The sequence below is a fragment of the Rhagoletis pomonella genome, unplaced genomic scaffold (assembly GCF_013731165.1).
Source record: "Rhagoletis pomonella isolate Grant_MI unplaced genomic scaffold, Rhpom_1.0 Rhpom_scaffold_00007, whole genome shotgun sequence".
Lineage (NCBI taxonomy): Eukaryota > Metazoa > Arthropoda > Insecta > Diptera > Tephritidae > Rhagoletis > Rhagoletis pomonella.
In genome coordinates, this window is record NW_023458561.1 from 71803325 (window position 1) to 71829533 (window position 26209).

Genomic DNA, 26209 nt, shown 5'->3' on the forward strand with positions numbered 1-26209 from the left:
GACCACGAAAAATTGAAGGTATGCATGGAGTTTACATTTGTACATATGTATGTGTGTATTTATGTATACATACTTACACACATAAATACATATAAGGAGGTCCGCTCCTCCGCCTTGAATGTTCCATATTATTATACCTTTCATGAGTTCATTTGTAAGTACCAAAATAAGAAGAGATAGACCCATTAAAATGTATACTTAACCGCATGAATCGGACCACTATAACATATAGCTCCCATACAACTGATTCTTCAGATATGCGATTTTTTGTTATAACTCCACCATGGGCGTTGCCAGAACGAAATTTAGGGCGGGGCTCATATAAAAAAAAATTCAAAACCAATACCTTACTTAATAAAAAATTGTTTATTATAGCTTAAAATTATTGTAACCAATAGAGGTAAATATGTTGTACAAAAACACATAAACAGAAGTTCACAAAAGTTGAAATAAAACTATTCGTCGATTTAAATAGTTAGCTATTTACGAGGAGGAAGCATCGAAAGCCTAACCCCTAACTTTAACCCAAGCTACTAAACTTCCTACCGTCAAGTACCGTTCCCCTCCCGGCACCACCGTCAAAAATTTCGTCGGGATTAAAACACTGTGCGACTGATAAGATTATAGATCTATTCTCTTCTTCTTCTTATTAGGCGCTGTAACCGCCAAAGCGATTTTGGCCGAGTTCAACAAAGCACGACAGTCGTTTCCCTTCTGTGCTAAGTGACGCCAATTGGAAATGCCAAGTGAAGCCAGAATTCTTTCAGAGCTGGAGCGTCAGTGTCCATTCGAACGACATGGTCAAGCCAGTGGAGCCGCTGTATTTTAATTCACTGCACTATGTCCATGTCGTTGTAAAGCTCATACAGCTCATCGTTTCGTCGTCTGCGGTATCCGCCGTCGCCAACGCGTAAAGGCCCGCAAAATCTATCTCCCGAATACTCCATGAGCCACCTCATCGGATGTTGTCATTGTCCATGGTTCTGAGTGTGGTTTTCGTACGTCGAGTCCTCTTACTCCTGAATTGCCGACTCAGTCCAAAGTAGTACTTGTTGGCAAGAGTGAGTTTGCGTTGGATTTCCATGCTGACTTTATTTTCGGTTGGTTCCCAACTAAACGAAATTCTCTATTTTCTCGAAATTATAACTGTCAACAGTGACGTGGGTGTGCCAAGGCGCGAATGTGCCGACTGTTTGTTTGTTGACAAGAGATACTTCGTCTTGTCCTCGTTTACCACCAGACCCATTCGCTTTGCTTCCTTGTCCAACTTGGAAAAGGCAGAACAGACTTCGCGGTTTTTCTTTTGGGACAAACGAAATCGCCATTCGTTTTTACATCGAAATAGTATTTTAATCAATAACGTATGTATTTGTGTTGAAAGATTGTTTTCTTAATAATAGCAAGCATAAAACAAATGAGTTAACGACATCAAATGGTTATTGTTAATGCAAAAAATTGTGTTTTTTTATAAATCTTTATTTGTGACGGCAAAAAGGACGTAAGCGACAAAACTACCTGTTTCATTAAAGATGGGAAAATAAAACCGCCAGTATTATGTACTACCTAACATCCATCTTACCTTATTCATTAACCTTAAATTTGCTGCGATTGTGGTAAAGTGCCAACAATTTATTTTGGCACAACGTAAGACACAAAACAATTGTTGCAGAATTTATGCGGAAATGTCTTTATATCCTAAATTTAAATATTATAATACATTTTGTTTATACTTAGTTATATTTTCTTCTTTTACAGAAATCAAAGTTTACAAACGCCGCTGGGTAGTTTTGTTCCTGTTTGTATTTTATTCGGGCGCAAATGCTGCTCAATGGATTCAATACAGTATTATAAACAACATTATTGTGAAGTAAGTGAATCTATTTTTTTTGCTGTAAGTGTTTGCCTTTTATTAGAATACGCACCCTTTTTTGGGAGTTGATTTCGAAATTATTTATCGAAAAGCCTTTACATTCAGCACCTAATAGCGTTTTCTTTTCTGAATATGAGTTTTGCATAGTCTTATGGGAAAAAATTTTAAATGTTTTTTTTTTTTCAAATGAAAACAGAACTAAACAAAAGACCAATTTAAAATCCAGATATCACCAACTCATTCACAATTAATATTTATAAATTTTTTAAAATTTTGCTCTTCACTTCAATTGCACTGTACGACATTACAGTTTGATGAAATCATGTTTTTTTGTTTTTTGCTTAAAAATTACTCGTCTTTTTTATATTAGTCGGAACATGAACGGCCGCCATATACAATCCCCTATTACAAACAATATTTTGTAAAATTTTTCGAACCTACATACTTAGGTCCTACAGAGTATTAGCACGCATCTAGAACTACTCGTCAGCAAGCAGCAGTTCTGAAATGCCTTGGTCTTCTCTAATGTCGTCATGTAGTTCGATATTGAAACCAAAGATGGGCGCGAGAGTTGTTTTCAATCACATTCACGCTTGCTATCAAAACCTCTGTTTTTTTATCACGCACGCTTTTTCATGGACATTTTTTTTTATTGAAACTTATTTATGTAGGTTTTTATCACGCAAGTATTTTTACAAAAGCTTTGCCAAACAGCACTGAAAGCTATGAGTAGAAGCTCAAAGGGCGACACTCAATTGATTAGTTATTTGATTACACTAAAGAGAAATTACGAATCTATTATTCCTTAATGAAGAGAAAATTACCGATCGTTATTAACTTTTTGGGTAATGTTGTCATCACTAGAATTTATGCAATTCGTATCAAAATTGTAGTACATACATACCCTGTGGGGAAAATCTCTAGTTCTGAACTGGTGTGCTTCTAGTACATTTAGACCCAGTACTGGTTCGCGATAAATCTCTTTTGCATGCAAACAACTGGCGAATTTAACATGGCGATGTCCTAGGGAGTGTCAATTGCCCCCCGCTGCATCCCTTTTTCGATAGTTCCGAACTAGTTCTAAATTCGACAAATAAGATCTAGTTCGTTCTGCATCTCTTTTTCTATAGTTCCGAACCAGTTCTAAATTCGTCACTTTAGATATAGATTTCTAGTGAAAAAACCTGAAAAAATTAGTTATTTAAAAGTAATACGACTTTTCGCCGATTTTGGACTGGTGGGGATCTAGCTCCTATCGGACTAGTTCCTTTTTGGCGATAAAGACCTAGTACGGAACTAGAAATTTGATTCACTAGTCCGTGGTTTCCCTGCAGGGTAGTTATATAAGTATGTGCATGTGATTTTTTTATTGTATTGATCGGCATGTATACTAATCATCGTAATCCGTTAATTGTGAATCAAAACAAGAACAAAATTACATATTTATCTATTGCCGGCATGCAACCGGAAAATCGCAATTTAGTTTCCATGATTTTACCCCAATCAAATTACATTCCGGGCGATCATTTTAAACACGCACTTGCGTTTAATGTCATTAATGTCAAAAATGGTACATAGTACATACATACACATGGCGCAATAAATAGGCGAAGAAATAAAACAACTTTCTCGCTTTATTCTCTGACATTCGCCTACCTTCTACAAAATGGGGAGGAAGGGGGGGATCTACGGGAACGGGGACGGATCGCTGAACTCATATCTGACAAATATGCACAGCATTTTAAAATACATCTCTTGTCCTTTCACAAGCCGCACAGTGTGCTTTTAGAACACCGGATGCGAATTAATCGTAGCGCTTTCGGCAGAAGCAATATTTTGGTATAAAACAATCCCGTGGATCCATCCCTGATACAGTGGGAAAATGTAATGTATGGTAATCGAAAAAATTAATCGGTAAAGCAGCCGTTTTGACATTCGAAAATGCATTTTTTCCCCACGGGTGTTCTAAGAAAAGTATGGCATTCAATTTTGCATTGCCTAGTATCAAGGAATGTATGTGATTTAATATGAAGTTTTTGGAATTTTTTGGTTACATTAGAATGCTAATTCCACTGGTTTACAGCAAAAATGTTCTATAGATGCCGCTATCCAACTCCTATGTAGAATTGCTCGCTGATTCTGAAAATCGAGATAATTTTTTCTTCCATGGGTAACTCTTCGAGATATTTGCAATTTACCGTTATTCATCTTAAAAAAGTGTGGTTTCACTTAATCAGGTATATATAACGGACCAATTGAAAAATCGTAATAGCTACGGAAAATGAAAGCCATTAAAATTCTACATACACCGTATATACATCACTTTTCGATAGTCCTGATAGTTTCTGAGAAATTAATTAAACATTTCTGACACCTCTTGCTTTCAATGCAAACACTATAGCTACTCAGGTGTCCGTGGCGTATGAGTAACACTCTTTTCTGCTCATATTTCATACAAAAATTCTTGAGCATTTTCATTTGACCAATCATTACAATAAAAAATTTAGAATGATGGGCTATCGAAAAGTTATGTATATATATACGGTTTATGGAAAATTTTATTTGCTTTCATTTCCATTATATCGTATTACGATTTTTCAGTTGGTTCGTAAGATATATGTATGTGATTAAGTGGAAGCACTCTTTTTTTTAAGCTGAGTAACGGTAAATTGCAAATATCTTGAAAACGTTTCCATAAAGAAAAAATAACTAGATTTTTGGAATTAGCGAGCGATTCTACATACAAATTGGATTGTGGCGAGTGGAGAACAAAAACAAAATTAAAATTTTTGATCCAGTGTTACCAGGGAACGTTATTCGCGTCGACCATTCAATTGTTTAATGAATTTTACTATACTATAATAGGTGCTTGCAAAATCTCATCACGTATATACAATGTAATTGCCAATGCTGACTATGGCTGCATTCCAAAACGTCGAAATACAAAGCATTAGTCTCTTTTATTTCTAACAACCACTAGAAAAAAGTCTAACTTGCGCAACCTAGTTGAAAACTAGCATCTAACCGTAGTTGCGCACATTTGGCATTACAATCTACTGAGGTTTAGTAATAAAAGAGACTGATGCTTTGTATTTTGACGTTTTGTAATGCACCCTATGTAGCATGTGTTGATTGTGTTGACATGCATAGATTTGATGCATGATTTGATTTCAATTTATTCGACAGCGTCTTCATAAGTCATTGTCAAACATGCATGAGCGCCATGGTATGAACTGGCATTTGCATGATGCGATACATGTCGCTATATTTTATACACTCCCGGAACAATCACAGCAAATTTTTCACAATATATAACCAGAACTGGTCAAAATGTCACTTAACTTAATCATCTGATCACAAGTGACATAAAGATTCATTTTCATGTTTGGGGTAGGGGTGAGAAATGCCATAAACGTAGGTACATATGTACGCCATTCTCCGTTGTATTTCGAAGTAAAATTGCATTATAAGTATTCACCAAATTGAACAAGTGGCCTGGCACTCTGGCAAGAGAGTAGATTAGCTTCAGCTAATTTGCTTGTGCTAACTTGCTCAATTTAGTGAATACCACTACTCTTTTTATGTACATATTTTCAATACATATGTACATCATGTACAGACCTGTTTGGTTTCGTCTAAGAAGACTAAACAAATTTACACCCATTAACTGTGAAAGAAATTCCCATCTCTTATTCAATTTCAATATTAACAATATGGTAACGCTGCTAGCATAGGGCTGCCAGACGTCCTGGTTTTCCAGGATTTGTCCTAATTTAAACAAATTGTCCTGGTGTCTTGGTCCACACTTACATTGTCCTCGTTTTTTAATGAAGGTCAATGCAGGCACCTATCTAATTTTTAGCAGATTTTTGCTTCGTAAAAAAAGCATTATTAGTCGAAAATCGATAATAAAACATTTGTTCTAACATGTTGAACAATATCTGGTGAGTTTACCTCCCTTCTGTTTAGTTCATTTGGTTAAAATCTATTTTTGTATCAAATGCCAGATTCACGGCTGTGGGGTCACACTCACTACGCAGTGGATAATTTCAGGACTTAAAATGTCTTCCAAAAGGCCTTTCTGAAAGTCATTTCTTTCTGCTTCCTTTTTTGTACGGAGTGGCATAAATTGAAGGGATTTTGCTTTTGTAGGACGTACTTCTGAAAGCCTTTTGAAGAAGTTCTTTTAAGTCTGTTTTAGTTCATAAAAATCATACCTCTTTAAAGAATTTAAATATTTAAGGTTCAGATCAAACATGTTTTATTGAGACTTAAAATGCTTAATGAATCCTAATGCTAAATAATATAAACATTTGCTTAAGTACATTCGCGCAAATTTTAAATAGGAAACCCATTTCTAGTAAGTATGTAGGGAAGCACTTTTTTCCACTCCTTATTAGGTAAGTCTTTTAGAATTATCATGAAGCGCATTGTAGGATATATTGGTGGAAATTTGTTAAAAAGCGTTAAAAGCGCCAAACAAATTTCCAAGTTACGTCACCGTCACGAAATTTCTCTTTCTTTTCTTTTATGATTCAGAACTTGAGTGTTTCATCATCCATCAATCATTCAGCTCTACGGATTGTGCCACAAAACCACATTGCTTATAATATCAAAAAATACTTCAAAATAATGCAACGCCAGAACCGAAGAAACTGTATTCGAGGGAATAAGTGTCCTGGTCGATGGGTTCAGGTTTGTGGCAGCCCCATGATAGCAACATGCACAAATTATGAAGCTTCAAAAATCCCAGTATCCGTCAAAAAGTTGTTTTTTGAAACTACCTTATTTTTTTTACCATGCTTTTAAAGTTACAAAAACATTAGAGGCCAACAAAAATGCCATTGAAGAATTCCAAATGCAGAAGGAGAACTACAAAATAATTCCGAGTCCAGAAGGGGAACAAAAGCAATTTGAATGCAATTTTTTTGTTGAAAATGTAAAATTGTTTGCTTCCAAGGTAATATATATGTATATATATATAAGGTGGATTTTTATACCATACCATACTAGCGATATACATATGTATTTACCTTCAGCTTAAGAAGCTCTGCATTCTAAAGGCCCGTCACATACAACTTTTGCGTTGCGTTGGCGTTGGCGTTGCTTCAACAGCTGACATGAATTCAAATGCGGCCGTTCACATAGCCAAAATTTGGCAACGCTAACGCCGACACAAAGCAGAAAGATGACCAACTCTCAACTTTTCGCGTGCGTCGTTCATCAGCTATTGCAAATCATGAAAATTACGTGAATTTTTTTTTTCCTTTTTAATCAAATGCGACTCAGAAATATCGCTTTTAATGCAATTATTGATGTGAAATATTAATTTATCTTAGCGAAAGCGAACGTAATGCGAAAGTTCTATGTAGATGGGTCTTAAAGAGAATGATTCAAGCTAAACAGCTGTCGGTCACTGGTGCGTGCTTGACGCATGCGTACTTCTTCTATGGCAGTACAATTCTCGTTATTTAATAGCCATGCCCGATATATGTATGTAGTTTCATATGTACATAAATCATTTAATCCATACTTTACTAATGATATTCCAAAATTGTGTCGACAATCTTATGTTCGAATTATCGAATTTTTATTTAATTACTATTTTAAAATTGTTTTTGTTTAAAGTATGCATATTTTCTGTTAATTTCAGATATTACGGTATTAATGACAAGTGGGTGGATTGGACGTCAATGGTATATATGATTGTCTATATACCACTAATTTTCCCTGGCAGTTGGTTTCTTGATAAGATGGTGAGAGTTCATTCTACAAATTTAAGCAGATTCGATAACTAAGTATAGATACATTAATTTTCCATATATATTGTCGAAACAATCACGTCTGTATGAATGTACATACATACATACATATGTATAAATGCACATATCGCACATTTAGATAATAATAAAGAGAACTATACTGCACCACAAAAAAAAAAAGTTCCATGTACTTTTGACATGAATACCCTACCCCATGCATTTTGGTGCCCTGAACACGAATCTGAAGTCCGTTTTGCTCCATCACGTCAGAATTTTTTCCAAACCTCAAAGAACATGACCCATCAATATAGAGAAGGAGAGGATGTGTAATATCAGAATCAGTCAGATTTTACTAGAAATCGATCCAGTACTCGGTTCTCTGACTATTGAGAGGACAAAAAAGAGTAAATACGGTTCTCTCTCCGTCAGGAGTTACCAGTTTTAGTCCGAGAATTTTTTGCTGGTAAATGTGTCAAACGATCAGCTGTAGTGTGTAAACAAAAGAAAAGTGCACTCTGCTAATTCATGTTGAAAAGGATTTAATTACTTGTTTAAGTGGATTCTAATGCATTTGAAAGTATTTTTGGTTATTTACATGTGTGAGCTGAGTGTGTTTACATACAAAATAAGCAAAAACTTACAACCAAAGTTTGGAGGTTATGTTGAAGTTGACCGAAGTTACCATTTTTTACTAGAAAGCGGTCCCGTACCGTTCAATGTTACTCTCTCGCTCTGAGCGAATTTTTACTTTTTGACAGTATTGTCCGAGTCCGAGGAATACGGGATTGCACCTAATATTCGCCACGTTCTTTGAGTTTAGCCTGCCAGCCATTAGACTGTGCAAATAATTTTTTTCCGTCAGAAAAAAATAATTTTTTGATAAGCATCCGTTCAAAATTTCAGATTTTCAGCAAACGCGAATCGTAACTAGCCGCGACATTTTTCGCCAAACTTAAAGCACTCTTCTTCTTGATATGTTTAAACTAAAAAAAAGGCGGAAGGCCGCCTTCCACAGCGTTTAATTGTGCCATAACTATCCGGGTTTTTTAAGAAATTACAAACCGAATTTCAATGGCGATTCGCCATGGCAGCAATAACAGCATTTTCAGCATCAGCTTCACTTAAACCCCGTGGCATTCTAACGTAGGTAAAAATCACGTTTTGTGTATATATTTTTTGTTAATGATATACACAGCTTTACTTGCCGCGTTTCTGGTAAAAATATATCACCACCAGTGTTGCCGTTGAGAATTCTCAGAAAGTCCCGAAAAGGGTCATTGACGAAAAAAGGGTCACCATATTATTTTTGCTGTTCTTTAATAGTCCTTACTAATATTTTACATTCGAAAGTGAGTTGGTCATTATGAAATTTTGTACAATGGTGTGATTTATCCCAACTTAAAATATAGCGTAGCCTTTATCTCGATTAGACAAGGGGGCGTGGCACCTCCCATACTAACTAAATGTTTCATCCTGCATACCTAAGATAAGGAAATATGTTTAAGAAGGTTAAAGTTTGAAAATATTTTGAAGTTTTAAAGAAAGTTTGCGTGATGGAATTTTTTTAAGGGTGAAACCATCGCAGGCCTGTATTATTAATTAATTTAATAATTTCATCCGTTTTTTTTTTTTTTAACAAAATTCTCATTCAGTGCAAATAAATATGTATATACATACGTATATAGGTATGTACATATGTATGTATGTATGTATGTATGTATGTAGTTCAAAGTTTCACTCATACTGCATTTCTTTTTTTATATTTTCAGGGTCTTCGCATAACAGCGCTCGTGGGCGTTGTGGGCACATGCATTGGTTCATGGATTAAAGTATTCTCCGTGCAACCGGATCTCTTTTATGTCACATTTATTGGTCAAACCATTGTGGCATTGTCCCAGGTGTGTACACACGGTATTCTGCTGCCGGTGAAATGGTGTGCAGTGATGTTTCACTTTTGATTTCACATCCTAAGTGATGTGAGCACAGACGTTGGGCTAATGTGAACATACATACACACATACATAGTATATATATATAAATGCCCAATAGGAAATTTGTTCATGCATGACAGCACTCATACAATGTACCTATAGAATAGCGAACATATCATAAATACAACGCAAACGCAAGAAAGAGCCATATTTGTGATACCATTTACAGTTATTTTAAAGCTTTATCTGCATTAATTTGTTGTGTGTTAAAGCAGCGATGGGCAGAGAGAGCTTTTACTCTGAACGCGCCTATACAGAATTTATAGAAAAGTTAAGAGAGCTTTGCCCGCGGGCAAGGCAGTGCCCATCGCCGGTTTAAAGGAACACATAATTTTCCTAATGCATTGCCGTAAGTAAATTGATGCATTCTAGATTCCTATTCTGACTGGGTATACATATATACATACTTATATATGCCCATACATGTATTTGTATGTATGTATATATGTATGTGTGCTGGTGCTACCTATTTTAAGCCTCCTCTCATCATTAGACACTTTAGCAAGCAACAAATCGCGATGTAGTTTTGAGCGCAAGGGTAATAAATAATCTGGCTTATGGTTTTCAGCGAACTGCAGCCATTATTAAGTGATGGCAAAGTGCTATAAATGTAGATACATACATATGTGCATATTTGCTATGGAAGGGGTCGATACCCATACAAAAGAAACAAGTTTTTTTCCGGAGAATGTTGATTTCATATAAAATTTTCGTCCTAGTCAAACGATAAAAAAGCCAAAAAAAATTTTGTTCGCACTTAATGTATTTTATTTAGTGCATACCTACATAAAAAATAAGAAATGTGTTTGATAGTGGGTACCCATAGAGATTGAAGTAAGCCCATTTATTAATCAATATTTTCCAAACGTATTTTATCACAGCTTTCTAAACTAAACAGCAGCTTAACTTATTTACCATCCAAAGATGATAGAAAAAGATTTTCCAACAGCAGTCACCCCTTAGCAGCCATGGCAAATCTCCAAGTATACTTGTTTCTTTAAAAAGATTATCTCAAAAAAAAATAAAAATCCCGGTAAATGCAGTATAACATTTATAGCATGTGTGATTTCGTTTTCCAGCTCTGGAATCGTCTCAGACTTATTGTCATAGCCATACTGTTCAAGTAGCTCGAAAGCAAGAAGCCCAATGGTGTCAAATCGCAAGATCTCCGCGGCCTTTTGACCTTGTTGTATCGTAAGATAATGCGTCCTTGGTACTTCGTTCGCAATAAGTCCATTATTCCATGCGCTATGTGGAAAGTAGCACCGTCCTGTTAAAACTACACATTATCCAAAACCATTTTATCCAATTCAGAGCATAAAGAGTTGGCTCACCGTAACAGCGCTACCGGTATAATATTCGAAGAAGCACGATCCGATGATTCCGTCACCAATATTTTCAGCCGAATGGCCCAAACGAAGACGCCCGGATGTTGACAAATAAATTTAAAAAAAAAACCTTAACATATTACAAATATATGTAGTTACTGTCAAATTTCTGAAACGCAATACAGACAAACAGCGAAGTTGGCCGAATTGAGCGATGCCATCATTCACCGATCGTCGTATTATTTCGCCTATTTTAACACAATTACAGCGCATTTATAATTTGAGTGACCATATTTTGAAGAACCCATATTTAGAATATTATTATTAAACAAAGATAAGTACTTGTACTTTACGTTATTTTATCCTAACCCAGGCTTAACGAAACAATAATTATCCCTTTTTAAATGTTATATTTTCTTTTCATCCTAAAACTTTGAAAACACTAAAAACTACGACACACCTTGGCATGTACTGTCGCCACCGCCCAGTCATGAAATAAATCTTTCGTGACAAAACGACGCCGGTCGAAATTCGAGTTTTGCTTTGACTAAGTTCAATTTCTTATACTAGCGGCTGATCTAACCGCTTATTAAGGAAATTCTCAACTAAAAAATTTAAATTTGTATCCAGTTATTTTTAAAATCTTACTATCTATCTCGAACCATAGGCCGCATGAACGAGTCGTCTGCAAACGATATCGAGTCTGCTGGCAATTTTATAACTTTATCATTCGCCATCGTCTTGATTTACGTCGATTACATCGTCGTAATCATCTTGGTTACGTTTAAACCAGCTTGAATGATGATACCAGGCTATATTTTTGTTTTTTTTTTAATTCTTTTGCTGACGAATCGTTCGTGCGGGCTATCGTTCGAGATAGATAATAAGGCTCATAATCATTCGGTAAATAAAAAATGTTTAATATGCGTACATGCAATTTTTTTTTATGTTTACTCTTCTTTGTTCTGTCACAGGTCTGTATTTTATCCTTGCCGGCGCGAATCGCTGCAGTTTGGTTTGGACCTCACCAGGTGTCTTCGGCTTGTAGTGTAGGTGTATTTGGCAACCAGGTAAGTAAATTCACAAAAAAATAGATTTGCCAGTATTTTGAGATACATTTGCTATTTTTCTCCCCTCTTTAAAGAGCCCAAAGCGGCTATGCAAAGTGTTTTAAGATTTCGTTTGTTTCGGGCCGAACTAGGACTAAAACTATTTTTAACTTAATCACTAACAAGAAAATTGAAAATTCATATAATTGTGTCTATGTATACGAGTATAATTGTTACTGTCGCTTACAAAAAAAATTTAATTCTAAGTATAGTTCACGTTTAAACTTTTGTTAACTGAGTACCTACTGTGAATATGAAAATTGAAAGTTCAACCTTGTCAATGGTTAACTATGTACACTGACAAAAGAATCCGCTAAATGTATTTCTCTCAACTGCATTGTGAATAGGGCCCTTAAAAGTTTTACATGGAATGTTCGCCATCCATTGCAATTCTGAATTCCCTTATGGCTGGGATGTTCGTCAAAAACTTTATCAAAAAATAAAACTCCAAAAAAAAAATTAAATACTCGCAAATATCTGTAGAAAAACCAAACAAATTTTATCGAAAGTCCCAAAAAACACCACAAAGATTAAAATTTTGCTTATTCACAATGTGTGATAATGTACTAAGCCTGGGGGCCAGATTTGGTTCTATGAAAACGTGAAGTGAAAACATTTTTCATCGCTTCACAAAAGCAGTGGTAATAGCTAAGAATTATACATATGTACGAGTAATGTAGCTTTCTGAGGATATTATAAATTTTACTAATAAGGTCCACACATAAGTTAATTTTGAATCCCTTTGTTACAATGTCATCATAATTAATATTTACATAGAAGATATGGTTACATTAACATTGCGATGTCATTGGACCTGACCATCTCTGGTCCAATGCTTCAAAGCATGAGACCACTTCTGGTCCACCACTGCATAACATGGGACCACCTAGACTACTAGTCCTTTTGGACCATGGATTGAATTTCATAAGATTTTGTATAAACCGAATATTTGATCATTTTTAAAGGTGCTTTTTAAATTTAAATAGCAAAATCTATTATTTAAAAGGCATTTTCTTATGCATAGCGCTAGCTTAGAGTGAAAAGTTGCTAAGTCCACTTTTTATGAAAACTCATATTTTGATATAGGAGGCTAGAGAAACTGAATATGCATCGTTTCGAAAATTATAAAGGTACTTGTTTTATTTTTTCCTCTTCATAAGCAATAAAAGGAAAATTTGTTAAGTCCAAAAGAAGCACCACAAATCCGATAAGGCCAAAATAATACGACATCTTTTAATAAATATCGAATCCTTCTGATTCTTATGGAGTTTTGCTGTGCTTTAAACGCGCAAAATGTTTGATTCAAAGTCTTGCGAAATAGTTAAAGAAAATGGCTATAGGAAGATTTTTTCCTCTCCTGTAAAATTTTTAAAATGGGACTTAGCAACTTTTCTTTCTAAGCTAGCGATATATCAGTTTTTTACGTTTGAAGTGGTCCAGGTCAGCATAACAAGTTACTAGTACGCAATCTGGTCGTTTTGCACATACTTTAAAACTACGTCCCAGTAGACCACCTGGTCCTACAAATTTTGCAGGGTACACATACTCATACACACATATGTACATACATATGTGTTTGTACACGTGAATATATTTTATCCAATGTCCTTCTAGGACAACTAAAGTGTTTGTAAAAATTAATCATCTCTCCCGCCGACAAGTCGATTCTTCTACATCTATTCACGTATGTATGTATGTGCTCACGTACTCATATACATATGTAAATACATACATACTCAAATATGCACAAGAATGCAAATATGCATTAATCTCATGTGTATATGTACCTCTTTTTATAAAGTCCACACTGCCATACATACATACATATGTATGTAGTTGGTTTCCTTGTGCCCCCACTTGAATGGGAAAAACACACAAATGTCAACAGCAGTTCAGTTCAACCAGCAACAAACCTCTTAATAAATATGACCTTGCTCCTTTTTCAATGCTACAGCCGGTTGTTTGTCTCTCTTGGAAGCGTGGTAACTATTTTTTAACAAAATTTCCACAGATCAAAGTTTGATGCAACTGTTGTGTCCATGCCACCATACATACATACGTACATATAAACATTAATATACGAGTACATAGATATGTATGTACATATATATATATATATATATATATATATGTGTATACATATGCAGTTACATAACTTCATATGTACATACATATGTATGTATATAAAAACTATGCACATCAGCGCTTTTATGGTCAGAATTTGCATTTATAGCAATTTTTCACTAGGATGGAAATTAGTTATTTTTAATTGAGGACAGCCAATAGTTTAAAATGTATAACTAAATATTTGTTCCAAATAAACAATTAAATAAGCACACATAAATATGTTAGGCGGAGAACGCATAATTAAAAACCCCACTAGTTTAGCTTGTTAATATATAAATCGAGATCCGGAGGGCTGGCAGTTGAGCAGAGGTCTTGATTATGCGTTTTTAGTAGTGTTGGGCAGTATCGATACCAAAAGATTTTTAAAAGTATCGACACTGAGTACTCCAAAGAACTCAGTACTCAAAAAATAACTCGAAAGCACTGAGTACTCAAAAATACTCTGTTCTCAGGATCGATTCAATGTACTCTGTATTAAGTGCCGAATAGATACATTTATTACATTACATTATTTACATTTGCCGGTTTTCAGAAATGATTGTACTCAATTTGAAGTTTCAATTGTTTTCAAGTACAATACTAATTTGGTTAAAGTGATGCCAGCCTGGGAACACTAAGCATTGAAATGTTACCAACATGTGCACATATAAAGAAATACTCAGTACTCTCAAAAATACCCGATCCTTAAAAGTATCGATACCAAAGAACTCAAAGGTACTCGATACATCGCAACACTAGTTTTTAGATATTAAAGATGTCAATAAAAACCTATTACTCAACATACTTCAGATGACTTGAAGTGTTGTTATTTTTTTATGCTGTGATATATGTAATACTTCTATATTGCTATTTAGTAAATTCAAAGTACACTAGGAGTGCCAGTTACTGTCGAATTTTATAGTTTTTTAAGAGCCCTGGAGATGCTTTCAGACATAGCACATCGTCTAACTTATAAGGTACAAATATCTTAGCGGAAAATCGCCTGCTTTGGATCTAAGTAAAACGTGACTAAAATTTTTTATATCTTTTTTTTTTATTTTCAATATTTTATTAGTGGGCAACAATATAAACTGTGGTTTTGTAAAAACCCTTTGGTCGGCAGACAAATGACGTTGATCTGAAGTATCTGAAATGTGGAACCGCAATCCGTAAAAGGAACGAACTCTGCTGGCAGCAACATATCATTTTGCATAAGAAAATGCAGGCGTTCGTAATAATAAACCAACCTTTTGAAAGATTTGCTCCTGAGATTTACTTATAGTCATACCAAAAGCGGGAATGATTGGAAACTGTATACCTGGGACGAAAAGGGTAAAAGAATGCCAGAATAGGACAAATGAATGCGAGGGATTAATATTCGCAAGCCACATGAAATTTCAGTTAAAACTTCACAACCTAAAGGGTTTTTATGCATTTTTTTCAAAGTATTCTTTGTGTTAAATTGCTTATATGTAAGCATTACAATACAGCTCTTTATGAGTACGAATTTATGTGGAGGTAATCCGCTTACAGTTAAAAAGTTTAAAAATTCAATAGGTAATTGTTATGATCCCGAATATCATCATAAATAATTTTATCAACATTAAAGTACACTGAGGAAAAGAACGCGTAGTAAGAACTAAATTTTTTTATTTGATTACCGTTTAAAAATGTTCGTATTTAAATCAAGTGAAATGTGTTCAAAAGTAGTGTATGTATAATGGAAATATTCAATTCAAATACGCCGGTATTAAAATGAAGCATTATTCACTCGCACGTCTCGGATGCTTTTTCATATGTAATTAAGAAAGTAGATATATGTATACAAAGCATGCGCAGCGGTGACAATGCATAGACCCATGCATGGTACAAGTTTGCCTGTACAAAAGCACTAATCGCGCGCTGTGATGTTGATTCAAACTCAACATTTGAAAACACTATTACATGTTTGGCTGTAGCTGAGTGCGCAAAGAAGCTTGATACAATTGGTTGCTGCCAATAGTGTCCGGGTTCAATTACCAGATGGAACATGAAATTAAAATTTGTTTCCTTCTTAATTACGAAAAAGCATCTGCGAAGTGCACAACGACATATGTATATTATAACGTGTATACTCAAATTTAATACGAGTTGGGTTTGGTGCTCTTTCTATGCGTATTTTTTTGAAATTTAGCACGTTTTTTTTTAATTCTCAGTGTATGACTTTTCTTATCTCGGCATACACTCCAAAATGTCTGCATTGATAAAAGAGCAATCATCTTCTTTTGGGGCCAATATAACAGAATGCAAAATGTCATCAGAAAGAATGTTATTATATATGTTATATTATTTGAGAAACTACAAATTCAGTTTCATGTGTGAAGGCTCTCATATTAAGCGTTAAAGTCAAATGGTGTAAAATAGCAAAATTCACACCAAGGTTTAACACAATTTTCAATTAGGGTGACACGGGAACCATGGGTAACTACCGGGAAAATTTGGCGGAAATCACCAGACATTGGGCGCATTTATAAGACGTAGCTGTTGCCTCACCATTGGCTATTTGTCTTAGAAACGCACAGTTGAGTAGCTCCGCTCAGCTCAACAGTTGGCAACTGTCGGCCATTTTTTCCAGCGGAAAATTATTACGCTACCTGAACTCAACGTGTTGGGCTTAGCATAAACAGCTGATCGAAATATTTACGCCGCTTATATTAAATTCAACGCCGCTTTGCAAACAACTTGCACTTTTTCCTTATCGATGAAAATGCCTAAAACCGTTTTCAAAGAGAATTAAAAAAAAATTAACGGCAGTTTTGCAATCGCTTAAAACTTCCACTTTATTATACTAAAATTTAATGGGCTATAAAACTGCATATTCAAAAAAATTCTAAAAAAGTTTAAAATATTTGTAAATTGGTAATGTACGCATTTTACTCATCATAACTCGAATCATTGTAGAGTGCACCCCATAACATTATACTTAAATATTGCGCAATACTCAGAGCTACCATTGTGATCTTTTCCAATTTTTTTGAAATGGCATATTTTCAAAAACTAATTTTTTTTATCAAAAAATTTGTATATGGTAAATTTTTCAAGAAAAAAATTAAAAAATATTTTTTTTTTCGTAGGGAATTTTGATGTGTGTATGTGTGATTTTATCAATAAAAACGTTTTAATTGCGTATGCATGTTCACTTTGAGCAAATTGTGAGCACTGGTTGGGGAAATCTTCGGTAGATTGGGCAAATCACTAATTGGGCCCAATTGGGCCAAAATTAGAGGCCAATTGGGAAAAAATTTGGGTCTGATCGGGCAACCTTAAAAAATTTCCAGCAAGGAAATTTTGTTATAATGGGCAACAATTTTTGTGCCCTCAACTGGCACGAAAATCATAACTCGAAAACGACGTATTTTAGCATATTGCTACTCGTACTGAAAATAGTTTATATTATTCCCTAATAGACAAAAAAGTTTGAGAGAAAAAAAAGATGTAATTTGAAAAAAATCAATTTGAAAAAAAAAATTTTTTGTTTATAAACAATAATTAATTATTAATAAACAATTACTGAAGTTTAGTTCACTAGATCGATTCAGTAGATCAATATCTCAATCAGTAGATTCAATATCGTTATAAACGATTTCATCAAAAGTTGGTATTAAGAGAGGAAAAAAGAAGCGTTCGTACTCAAAAAGAAAAAAATCATTATTCGAAAAATTCGCGTTTCTGAGCAAAAAGAAAAAATACGTGTCTCCTTAAATTGTTCAAGGAACAATCCCTGTGAGTTTTATCGCAATCTTAAATTCACTTTCCCCCGGCTTGGGTGATTTGAGATGGAATGAGCCATGTACATACTATATCACATTTATGAAAATTACATAAAACACTTTTTTATATGGTCCTAAGCAAGAAATATTTAGGACCATTAAATTTAATTTCGTTTTGTACTGAAATATACCCTTTTTGCACTCAATGCGTTAGAACTTATATGCTAGGTATATATGTACATACATATAGTTGTCCACAAAATAAAAGACTTGCGATATTTTGACCGGTTTTGGCATTTGTCTTTTGTTTATTTAATGTTTTTTTTTATTTTTTTATAAAAGTCAAGCTGATATACAACAAACACCATATAAATTCAGATTTCAGACTTTGAGCGTGTGCGAATCGGTAAAAAAGTTCGCGGCGAGTAAATTTTTGACAACTACTAGGTGTATAAAATTTCAGTAGCTCATAAGGCTAGTGAAATTTTTGACAAATGCATAGAAAATTTTGACAATCGCAAAGATTGTTGATGTGTGTAATTTTTCGTTAAATAAAAGCTTAAATTGATAAATTGCAATCAACGATGGTAGATTTTTCTTAAAATATTAATTTCACTTCAATTTGTAATATTTTATTCTGCATAAATCTGGGATTATCATACAAATTTACTGCTGTCGAAAAGGATTTCATTTCACACAGCAGATTGGCAAAACTGTCTCACCATAGTAAAAATATTATTCAACAGCTTTCCCCATAGAACTTTGTTACCGATTCACACACGCCCTTTGTACAAAAATTAGAAAAATTGTGCTTATTTTAACCAAAATTTCAAACTTTTTAGTCAGACTCAAAAAAAATCATTTTTGTGAGCTGTCAGCAAATATTTTTTGATGTTGTCTGTCACTTCACCGATGCTCAATTTTGTGCCGATACTAACCGATGCCGATTAATCGGTCGGACTCTACCAAATATACATATCTTAACATAAGTTTTCGGAAAAAAAATTTATAAAAAATTGTTGTTTCTCTCTTTATTATTAAACGTGCACACAATTTTTCACTAACAGTATGTATTTTTATGCTTGGTCTTTTTCAGCTCGGCATAGCAGTTGGTTTCGTGCTGCCTCCAATTTTAGTGGAAAACTCCGATGATCTGGATAAAATTGGCAGCGATTTGCTTTTTATGTTTTACTGCTTTGCAGGCTTTACGACCGTTTTAATGGTGCTGATGATACTTTGTAAGACACTTTTTACTCTCTAAAAGTACTCATAAATACAGATATTCATTCATGCATACATATTGCAATATAATAAATTATTATTATTATTAATAATAATAACAGTCCATATCGTTTTCCCTCTCCGAGACTTCGTTTTTGTTTGGAATTTCATTTTTATTTAATTCTTTAGTTTTTAAGGATAAACCACCTACACCGCCAAACCCAAAGCGTTCGGCCACATCTTCAGATGAAGCAGCTGCTCAGGCACCATTTATGCAATCATTGAAGAGTTTGGTGCTGAATCGCAACTACGTACTGCTTCTAATTTCGTATGGAATGAATGTTGGCGTATTCTATGCAATATCCACTTTGCTCAATCCGGTGAGTTAAAAAATAATTACGCACATACAGTGGCGGTCAAAAGTGGATGAATGGTGTTTTGTTTTTAATATTTACAAGCTAAAATTTTTTTGTTTTCTTTTTATAGAAATAAGATTCATGCTTTAACTCAAATCATATAAATAAAACAATGTACAGAATTCAGAAGAACTCAACAAACTTTCATCAACATTTTTAGCTTTTTTATCCGAATTTATATACAATTTTTGGGTATGCAGTTACAATTATTATGAAACTCAAGTAAAATAAGTGCAAAAATCGCATTGAACTTTAATATTTTTTTGCGGCGTTTTGCACTTTTTTCTGTATACTCGTGAATTTCTTATGGAAGAAAATACGTAAGACCGTTTTCGACAAAAAATGTAAAATAATCAATGCTACTTTTTATTAATTTCACTTTTTATATGGAAAACCCCGTAAAAGCCGTCAGCAAAAAAAAAATATTAAAAATTAATGCCCTTTTATAGCCGCTCAAAACGTGCACTTTTTTTACTAAAATTTTATAAGGCTGTTAACTAACTGCATACCAAAAATGTTATAAAAGTTCTGGTTAAAAAGCTCGAATTTGTGGAATTTTTCTTAATTCTGTACTGAATTTTCTTAAAACTGTACAATTTAAAACCCTCGCAAATGAAATGTCAAAATTTGTATGGAAAACTATTTGCACGAAAAGGGCAAGTTGCGCGGAAATTTTGTCGCGCAAATTTGCGCAGTGTGATGTGTAACCCTCAATCAACTATTTTGTTTACTTTCATTTTGATTTGTGCTCAACGCTTCTTCGTAAGACTTAAATATTTTCTTAAATTCGAGTTTCACTCGTTCAACTTTTCAAATAATTATAAGTCTGAAATTGCACAGAATATAAAATTGTCCTCATTGAAGGCATTGCGCAAAGTTGCCCGATTGCCCAAATATGAAACTTGCGCGGATGGATGAGTACCCACCCTTATTGTTTTTTGTGATTAGGATAAAAAAAAATATTTTTGTATTCACACGATTGGGATACGATTTGCACCAATTCGTGCCACACTGCCTTAACCCTTGTATTGTTTATTAAAATTACTTCTCTTCTCAGGTGGTGCTCAAATATTATCCAGGCCATGAGGTTGACACAGGTCGCATTGGATTGTCTATTGTACTGGCAGGCATGATCGGCTCCGTCGTCTGTGGCATTGTGCTAGACCAAATGCGCAAATTCAAGTAAGTGCAATCGAATATTAAAATAAGTATTTCTTTAAATTAATTCCAATGAATTCCGTTTGGTTTATTATATACAAAAAACTCACCCGTAATATCGTAAATATACAAAAAAAGGTATAATAAAAATGCCTCACTCAATTTCACTAAAAATCCATCTTTGGAAAAACGTCAGTATGTTATCCTCTACAAAAGAATAACCAGAGTTAAACAAGTACAGCTTTCAAAATTAAGATAACCTTGTTCCAAATATTTACGGAATAACAGTTAAAGTCACATGTACCCGGGAGCCATTTAAATATGTATTGTTGACAAATACGTACATAAATGTTACAGAGATAATTTTGATGCAAGCAGCTCTCCCCTAATACATACTCCCATAACTGCATCTTCAAAAAATTCCCATTAGTTTGGGTAATCAAGGGAATAGTATTATACTAAATCTTCGCCTTAAGCTGTTATTCCGTAAATGGTTACCAAAATTATTAGAAAATAATTCGTTTGAAAAAAGGATATTTTTTTTTAATTTGGTATATTTTTGCTAAAATATTTTGTATAAAAAGAATTGAAAAATGAAAATTTTCGTTCTCGCATATTTGTCTTTATTATCTTTATATTACAAACCTATTATAAATTTATTTCTAAACGATTCCAAACCGGTAGTTTACTTCATTAAATACTTCAAACCGTTCGCCAAAGTAATTTGAAAAATACAACGCCAGTTTATGTGCATACATACATATGTACATGTAGATATGTATTTACTGAAGTAAACTTGGTTGTAAATCCTATTTTCAATAAGGTCCAGCTCAGGAAAGACCCAAAATTAAGCTGATATACATATTTTGGAGGGAGTCACAAAATTTATGCAGCAGGACAGTTTTTCTTGAGCCATCCTTATTTATATACAATATTTTTATTATTGAATTTTTAGAGAAACTACGTTAGCTGTTTACGCCTTCTCAATGGTCGGTATGTGGATATTTACATTTACATTGGATACAGGACATATTGCCGTGGTCTACGTGACAGCTGCACTTTTAGGGTAAGGATGACAATCACATATATATGTATATAGATTGTACATTAGGGGGATCCAAAAAGAGTAAAGTCGGAATTTTAATGCTCTCGACCCGAGGGGTGGTTGTTCTATATCGAAAAAAATATACGCATATTTTTTATTTTGAAATCCGATCGATAAATATTAATTTTTAAGAAATCTATACCATTTCCACGAAAAGTTGTTTTTTCCCATATAAAATATGTATATGGAAAATTTTGAGCGCTTTGAGCGACCTCTAAATATTTTTCGATTTCAAAATAAAAAATAGGGGTGTATTTTTTCGCATAGAAGAATCCTAGGGGGTGAGAGCAAAAAAATTCCGACTTTTCTTTTTCACATGCATTTTTGGACCACCTATTGTACATACATACATACATATACATATATGTATATACATATATGAGTAAATGAAGTTAAGAAAACTACGATTGAAATCAGAAACGGAAATTGTGATGTGATACACTGTGCTACACAAAAAATATACTTTGTTATAGCCCATAGGATACGACTACAGTTATAGTTTTTCTCCGTCACTTCGTTTACTACTTTTTTACTAACAAATATAATAAAACTTTGGTATTCTTTAAGTTACAACTTCAAGAAGTAATAACTTTGCTGTTTTTTCGTCGAATTAAAGATTTTCTTCTCTGTTTGAAAGATACCAGTTTTACCTTTCTAACAAAGAAAAAAATTTGAAAATCGTCTTTTAAGTAAAAAACGTAAATTATTCAAAAACGGTGGAATATATTCTGCTGCTGGAGATTCAGAAGGCGATATAGAATCTATATTATAGATCAGAGCAAAACAAATGAAACATGCGTTGAATCAGAAAAAGCTAATACCGAATTTACATGAGGCGATTTTTCAGGCGATTTTTAGTTGAAAGCAACAATCGCCTGGTGTAAACGGCCTTTCAACTAATCGCTACTTTCATTCAACTTTTGATTCAACTAATCGCCTGTGAAAGTTTCAATCATGTAAATTCCCTATAACGGGACAAAAATCAATCGACATTCACTCACTGCTGCCTCGAGATGGCTTGCATTTGCTCAGCTGTATACTTGTAGCATTAATTTGTGAGTTTGGGTTTGAAATATTTTTTGCAATTCCCAGAACGATGTTGTTGTAATTGATATTGACGTTGTTGTCGCTTGGCTCAGTAACTTAAATTTGGTGAGCACCTCTGACATAGATGATTCAAAGGCACTTAAAACCGGTGCAAAGAGTACAAGCAGAATTTAAAGATCTTATACGCGATTTAGAATTGTCCAAAAGACAAAAAGAAATTTTGGGTTCAAGAATGAAACAATGGAAATTTTTGCAACAAAATGTCAATATTACATTTCGTAGAACTGAGGAAACTTCAGCTTTTGGATCACTATTCAGTGAAAGCACTAAAAATAGTATGCATGTAATTTGGTTTATTGCAATGATGTCAATGCATTGTTTGACAAATTTGGATATAACCATATTCCATATGATTGGCGTCTATGCATCGGTGGTTCAAGAAAAAGTAAAATTAAAACGTTTATTACGTTATTGCATATGGACATATTCTAATCTTTTATTTTTAAGGTTTGGAGGCAGTGATTTTACACAACAGTGGCTTGTTTCCATCAGTCCCATTGGTTTACGCTACTGATATCAAAAAAATCTTATGACAGTATGGCTGAAATATTAACTGTTATAACTAGATTACAAAATTTACAAGTGGCTAATTATAGCAGATTTCAAAGTACTAACAATTTTCAATGGCAGGCTAAAATATCCATGCTATTTTTGTGAATGGAAAAATCGAGCAACTAGCCTGCACTACGTTCAAAAAGATTGGGTTCCACGTACCTCATTTGTAGTTGGTGAAAAGAAAAATATAAATATTGCTATAGTTAATCCAACGGACATTATTTTACCACCGCTGCATATTAAATTAGGTTTAGTAAAGCAATTTGTGAAAGCACTCGACAAAAATGGACCGACATTCAAATATCTTGAAAAATTGTTTCCACGAATAACTTACGCGAAATTTAAAGAAGCAAGCCTATTTTTACATGATTTAAAATGAAATTAAATTATATTTTTAACGGGTATTTTTGTCGGTCCACAAATACGGAAACTGATTAGGGACGGTAATTTTTTACAACAAACGACGTCTTTAGAAAAAAAGCATGGACAAGTTTTTCTTTTTTGTATGAAAATTTTCTTGAAAACAAAAAGAGTGAACATTATGAAGACATAGTGATATGCTGTCTGCCTACCATGCCATGGGCTGTAATATGTCCATTAAATTGCACCATCTGCATTTGAATACGTTTCCATTAAATTTAGGCCAGATGAGCGATGAAAAAGGAGGAAATTCCATTCCATAGATTGAACAGCGATATGTTGGAAAAAGCAAAATTAGTATGCTCTCCAACTACTGTTGGTCTCTTAAAAGAGAGACCAGCAGCAACGTATGTATATAAAAAACAAAAAAAAAAACGAAAACATTTTTCTAAGAAAAAAGTAAAACACAGATATACTTATTATCACTTAATAAAGCATTACTAAGCCATTTATTAATCGATTTTAATTTACTTATGACTTTAGGAAAACTGATTTTGATGTAATTTTTTCTAAAGATCAAATAATTTTTTTTATTGCCTCACGATCAAATAAGAGCATGACCTTGCCTTTCTTCAGATGATTTTAAAATTTTGTTCTTTGTTAAAAAGGTATCTTTCAAATAGAGGAGACAATTTTTAATTTGATCAAAAAACAACGAAGTTATAACTTGAAGAATACCAAAGTTTTATTATATTCGTTAGTAAAATAGTAGTAAACGAAATGATGGAAAAATGTCCTCCTTGGTCTCCTTTTCAATTTTTATAGCAGTGATGAAATTTTCAAATCCTTCCTCCCTTCGAATTACGTAATTCGATACTAAATTTTAAGAGCGAATTACCTCATTTGTTGGCAATTCAGATCCAATTACCACGCGCATTACGAACAAATCGCTGGCGTCTCTAATTTTTATCGGAAGTTTATCGAAACTCACTTTCTGAGTACGAAAAGTAAAGTTTATACATGTGTACATTACCAATTTAATACGAAAACTTATAAATTTTTAGCAACTACCTACAAAACACAATGATAGATAACTGTCAAATCGAATTTAGAATGTGCCCGTGGCAAAGGGGCAAAGAACGTATATCTATAAGAGGAGACAACACGTTATAATTGTAGCGAGTGTGAACATCAGGAGCGTGCCTTCTCTTTTCATCCAATCACAAAACGTAGTGGGGCAAAAGAGAAAGCACGATGCTGATGTTCCCACTCGTTACAATTATAACGTGTTGTCTCTTCTTATAGATTTACGTTCTTTGAAAGGGGTAATTCGCGATCGTAATTGGAGGAGCGAACAAAGTAAATAATTCACGGTGCCGTAGGAAAGCCGTATTACCCTCTGCAACACTGAAAGACTAGCTAACGACGCGTCTTCACAGGCGAAAATTATTACCTACCATATTTATGACATTTTGTTTGCCAGATATGTATAAGTTATATCAGTGGCAATATTTGTGTGTTGGGATTTTTTGTCTTGATAAGATGGCTTAATGGCTTAAACAAGTATGTTCGTTGGATTTTAGCTCAAATATCCTTCAAAAAATTTAGATAATGTGTTATTTCACATCCAAGTACATAATAAAAAATAACACAGGTCCAACGGCGGATCCAGACATTTTTTTGGGGCTGTTTTCCACGAAATTTGCCACTTAAACGAGTAATTCTTGTATATATATCTATATATTTTGGCCGCCGCTGTGGTGTAGTGGTAAGAAGTGCGCGCTTCCACTCCGCAGGACTGGTCAAAGCAATATCGCAAAAAGGATTTAGAAAAAATGTTTTTTTTTTACCAGCGGTCGCCCCTCGGCAGGCAATGGCAAACCTCCTAGTGTATTTCAGCCATGAAAAACGGCTTATCATGAAAATACAATCGTCGGTCGGAGTCGGCGTAAAACTGTCGGTCCCTCCTCTTTATGTGACAACATCAAGGCGCACGCCACAAATCGGAGGAGAAGCTCGGCCAAACACTAACTTATGTGTAAGCGCCAATCTATTATTACTTATTATTATATATTCGTGCGATCCAAAATAACTAACCTGGCGAATTAATGGCCTTAAAATGACTCATTTACTGAGAAGGAAACTCTCCCATTTGGAAAAGTTTTTGAATAAATTTTAAAAGCTGTCGATGGGCATTTGAAATTTTCTATGTAAATAACATGTAAAAAAATTTATTTTCATTAAACATGTTATAACTTTTGAACCGTTAAGTTGGTTGTCTTAGAGACAATTAAATATCTTAATGATATTGCTGAACGAGGTATAGCGTTGACAAAAAATTATAATCGAACTTTGACGAAAGACGAACAACG

The 26209-nt window shown here is 34.0% G+C and overlaps 1 protein-coding gene across 1 annotated transcript in view; it reads left to right on the forward strand.

Annotated features, from left to right (window-relative positions):
• Positions 1 to 5: 5 nt before the first annotated feature.
• The window catches only part of LOC118743995 (feline leukemia virus subgroup C receptor-related protein 2), a gene marked incomplete at its 5' end in the record, with an annotated part of 29312 nt that continues 3108 nt past the window's right edge, over positions 6 to 26209 (forward strand). The window contains 9 exons of the mRNA XM_036476759.1: positions 6 to 18; positions 1756 to 1867; positions 7524 to 7626; positions 9402 to 9530; positions 11926 to 12021; positions 19012 to 19153; positions 19326 to 19516; positions 20610 to 20734; positions 21666 to 21776. Coding sequence (XP_036332652.1) covers positions 6 to 18; positions 1756 to 1867; positions 7524 to 7626; positions 9402 to 9530; positions 11926 to 12021; positions 19012 to 19153; positions 19326 to 19516; positions 20610 to 20734; positions 21666 to 21776 — 1022 coding nt within the window. The remainder of the gene's footprint in view (positions 19 to 1755; positions 1868 to 7523; positions 7627 to 9401; positions 9531 to 11925; positions 12022 to 19011; positions 19154 to 19325; positions 19517 to 20609; positions 20735 to 21665; positions 21777 to 26209) is intronic.